General features: G+C 56.8%; 1 protein-coding gene across 1 annotated transcript; it reads left to right on the plus strand.

Annotated features, from left to right (window-relative positions):
• Positions 1-3,345, plus strand: ABB37_02520 (putative kinesin; the record flags this gene model as incomplete). Its single annotated transcript, XM_015799535.1, has 1 exon — positions 1-3,345. The coding sequence occupies one exon, from the start codon at positions 1-3 to the stop codon at positions 3,343-3,345; it is 3,345 nt and encodes a 1,114-aa protein (XP_015661137.1).
• Between the last annotated feature and the right edge of the window lie 1,297 nt (positions 3,346-4,642).

Consider the following 4,642-nt stretch of genomic DNA (forward strand, 5'->3'; position numbering starts at 1 on the left):
ATGTTGACTCCTCTCTCTGCACGCGGGTCGGCGAGGCGCGGCAGCATCGCTGATGAGCCCTCCTCGGGCCGTCGTCGGAGCATCTCGGCACGGGTTTCCCGCCTCGCTGCCCCCGTCTCCATCCCGCGCAGTCAGCGCAGTGAATCGGGCAGCGTAACACCGACGCGCTACCGCAGCGACGTCTCCGTCAGCCCACGCCGGGTCCGCGTTGAGGGCTACGAGACCCCGGCAGCGACCAAGGCGAATGCCATGAAGGTTTACATCCGTGTCCGCCCCTTCAGCGAGCGTGAGATTGCGCAGAAGACGACAGACCACAGCACCATTCGCATCGATGCAGAGAACCCGTCGGTCATCACCATCCTCGAGCCGTCGCGTGGCTTCCGCCCGCTCTCCACCCACATCTTCAACCGCTGCTTCTGGTCCGTATTTGAGACGTCGAAGAACGGGGCGGAGAATTCACAGGTGGAGATACGCGCTGGGGTCGACACCTTCCTGAACGGTGGCATGAACTCAGCCCGTCGCTCGCGGGCGCAGTCCATCGTCGGGCAGCCGGGTGTGCCGCTGTCGGCGCGTCGAGCCTCACGACTAAGCTTGGAGACGGACGGGCAGGAGCAAACCGAAGCGCCGGCCTACGAAGGCGCCGGCTCAGCCCCGGTCATGGTGGACGCTAACGTGAGCCACCCGCCCTACGCGGGCCAGGACGAGGTGTACAACCACGTCGGCAAACCCATCGTCGACAACACGCTGGACGGCTATAACGGCTGCATCTTCGCCTACGGCCAGACAGGTAGTGGCAAGACCTTCACCATGCTGGGCTACGCACCGAGCCGCAGCGACATCCGCGCACGCCGCGAATCCATGACCACCTCCACCTCAATTGCCCCCGACGACGCCTCTACGGCATACAACAATTGCGACCCCTTTGAGAGCGACGACGGCGATGACGTGGTGGACAAGACGGGGTTGGACCCGAACGAGCTGCAGGGGATCATCCCCCGCTCCTGCGCCGACCTCTTTGACGGTCTGCACGTGAAGCGTGAGAAGGACTCCGACTTCACCTACCGCGTGGAGGTGTCCTACTACGAAATCTACAACGAGAAGGTGTTCGACTTGATTCGGCCGCAGCGCAACACGGACTTGAGGATCCGCAACACGCCGAACTCCGGTCCTTTTGTGGAGGGTTTGACGTGGAAGCTAGTGAACAAGGAGGAGGACGTGGCGCGTGTGATCCGCAAGGGTATGCAAGAGCGCCACACGGCCGCAACGAAGTTTAACGACCGCAGCAGCCGCAGTCATGCCATTCTCAGCTTCAACATCGTGCAGCTCTCGATGGACGAGTCGGACAACGCATTCCAGATGCGCAGCAAGCTGAATCTGGTGGATCTCGCGGGCTCTGAGCGCACTGGAGCGGCTGGTGCGGAGGGCGACGAATTCCATGATGGCGTGAAGATCAACCAGTCGCTGACGGTGCTGGGCCGTGTGATTGACCGCCTGGCGGATCTGTCGCAAAACAAGGGGGGTGGTCTCCCGGTCCCGTATCGCGACTCCAACTTGACCTGGGTGCTGAGCGACTCCATTGGCGGCAACAGTCAGACCTCGATGATTGCGACCATCTCGCCCCACGTGATCAACTACGAGGAGATGCGCCAGACGATTCGTTATGCGTCGCGTGCGAAGAACATCATCAATTGGGTGAAGAAGAACGAGGACCCACAAGTGGTGATGATCCGCGAGTTGCGCGACAAGGTGGCGAACCTGGAGCTGCGTCTGAAGGAAGCCGGTGGCAGCAACTACACGAACGAGTACGTGCGGGGGCTGGAGAAGCGTGTGAAGGAGCTGGAGAAGAAGTGCGCGGAGCAGGAGCGCATCGTTGCGGCGTTGCGGGCGGAGCTGGAGTACGCCGGTATTACCGACCCCACCGCGCAGGAGGGCTTCTTAGACCCGGAGAACAAGGCCAAGATGGATCAGCAAAAGGCGAAGGCGGAGGAGGCGATGAAGAAGCAGCTGGAGAAGGCGCAGATGACGATCGCAGAGCTGAAGGCGGAGCTGGAGCGTCGCGCGAACACGATCGAACCAGAGCGGCTGAAGGCGATGAAGGAGAAGTTGGAGCGGCAGGACTCCCGCCTCCACGCACTCACCACGCAGGTGATGTTGTACAAGCGCCTCTGGCAGTACTTCGACAGTGTTGATGCGGTCATGGAGCTCGTCGAGGACAAGGAGAACCTGCTGCTGCGGGCCTGCGGCAACGCCCTCTCCTCCACCAGCACCGAGTCGTCGGCTCTCATCGCTCGCATGAACACGGAGCGTGAAGAGGATCTCGCGGAGCTAAAGAGGCGCCACGACGAGGAGCTCGCCGCGCAGGCGGATCGCTTCCGTGCTCGCCTGAAAGACACTCTGGACGACAGCGCCGCGCAGCAGCAGCAGCTCCTGGACCGGCACAAGGACGCCATCGCCCAGCTGGAGGGCCGCCTGCAGCGCACACGGGAGCTGAACGAGCAGGAGCGCAAGCGCAGCGACGAGGAAAACGAGCTGTTCCGCCAGAAGTTGTTAGACGCGCAGGAGCGCATGCGACTTGAGTACCAGCAGGACGTGGAGAAGCTGCGCGCGCACGTGGAGGGCGACGTTGGCGAACGGCAGAAGAACTCCGATGCGATGCGGCAGCTGCAGGACGCCCACAACCGTGATACGGCGCGCATGAATGAGGAGGTGGACCGCCTGAAGCGCAGCAAAGATGTGGATGTGTCACGGCTGCAAAATCAGTTAGAGAATGAGCGTCTGCGTCGCGAGTCGGATCTCATGGAGAAGGACCGTCAGATGCGACTGGTGCGCAACGAGGTGGAGGATAGCAAGCGTGCCTTGGACAAGCTGAACGACGAGAAGAACAAAATGGAGAAGGAGTACCAGGATCAGATTCGCGATTTGATGCTGCAGCAGGAGCAGCTGATTGCGGTGAGCAACGCGGTGCTGGCGGATTGGGAGAACAAGTCGTCCACACTCGAGGCCGATCTGCACAAGCTGCGGGGGTTGGTGTACGATAAGGACTACATGAGCTTCCGTCAGAAGATTCGCGATATGGCCTTTATGGAGCGTGAAAACTACGATCAGAAGTTCCAGGAACTGGACGAGAAGGAGAAGCTCCAGGCCGCACGCATTGGTCAGATCATTTCGAAGGCCCGCCGCGCGAATGATGAACAGCACCGCACCTTAAAGCGGTTTGAAAGGGACGTGAAGGAGCGCATTGGTGGGCGGACGAAGGGACTGACCAGCAGCGACAACGGCTCCTCGCAGGGATCGCCACCGTCGGAGCTGATCTCGATGCAAAGCCCGGAGGCTCAACAGCACTAGCCGTGCAAATAGCAGCATTGAAAACTGTGCGGTGTGGTGTCGTATTCACACCGGGGAGGTTCATCTTTCCTTGTATTCCTTCTCCCCTCTTCCACTGTTGTTCTTTGATCCGTCGTCGCACGCCGTCTCTCTATTTGAATGCAGGTCGTTGTTTTCTTCACCCGTTGTTCGTGCAGTTATTTTTTTTTTCCTTTAAAGGGTGTCCGTTCGTATATTGGTTTGGCTGTTTTCCTTGTTTTTACTGGTCGTCGTTCCACTGAAGCTGAATTGGTTTTAAAACCTCTCTTCGTATTGTTGTTTTTACCTCCTGTTTTCGCCATTTTACATGAGTCGCGCCAAGAACGATGTCTGCAGTTGTAGTTTATTAGAGATGAGTGTTTTTTGATCCAGGCGCCCCTTGCGTGCACTTCATCGTCTGCAATGCGTTCGCGTCTTGGCATGTATGTGTGTGTGTGTGTGCGCCAGCGTGTATACCTGTGCAAGGGTACATTCTGTGTTGCTGCGCTTGTCATCCTTTCATAGTTGCCCGATTTTCTTTTCTCTTCTTCTCTTTGGTTTTTTTTCTAGGCTCCGTTGGAATCCACAAAAAAACCCTATATGTTTTTTTTTGTTTTCTACGTGTATGCGGAGTGAACTGCTTGTCGTTGTTCTTTGAAGGCGCTGTAATAGACCGTGTACCTTCTCAGATCATCGTGTTTCTTTTTTCTTTGCCGGAGAAATTTGTTTTACGTCGTTGCCTCTGTTGAGTGCGGTTGAGACGACCCGCCTTGATTATCGTCCTTTGCGGCTGATCACGAATTAGCTGGCCGCTGCTCATTTTCGTTTTTGTTCTTATTGTTCTGCTGTTGTTGTTGGCTCGATTTCTCTGAGAGAGGGCGAGGGAGAGAGCCCGACGCGTGCGCCTTCTTGTTTCCACCTTCATCGCTTCTTCACCGTCGATTTTTGTGGCGGTGGGTGGGTCACTGTCGTGTGCACGCAAGTGCTTCTGGTTTCGTCTCTTCCTCCCTTTAGATTTTGCACGGCTACGCATGACAGGTCAACTGCGACCCGGTCCACCGCATTTGTCTATATTCTTTTGTTTCCTGTGTCGGATGTTGCCCCATTCCGCGCAGCCCTTTTTGTTTAAAGCTAAAAAACAAAAAAAGGCAAAGATACGAAGCAACATTCGCTTTGCCTTCTGTTAGGCATAGACCCTGTCCAATAGAGCTTCGATGGAGAACAACAGCAAGTGTACTTTACTCTATGTCCGTGTGCCTTGTTGTCATCATATATATATATATATATATATATATATATA

Source organism: Leptomonas pyrrhocoris (genome assembly GCF_001293395.1).
Source record: "Leptomonas pyrrhocoris isolate H10 chromosome Unknown, whole genome shotgun sequence".
Taxonomy (NCBI): domain Eukaryota; phylum Euglenozoa; class Kinetoplastea; order Trypanosomatida; family Trypanosomatidae; genus Leptomonas; species Leptomonas pyrrhocoris.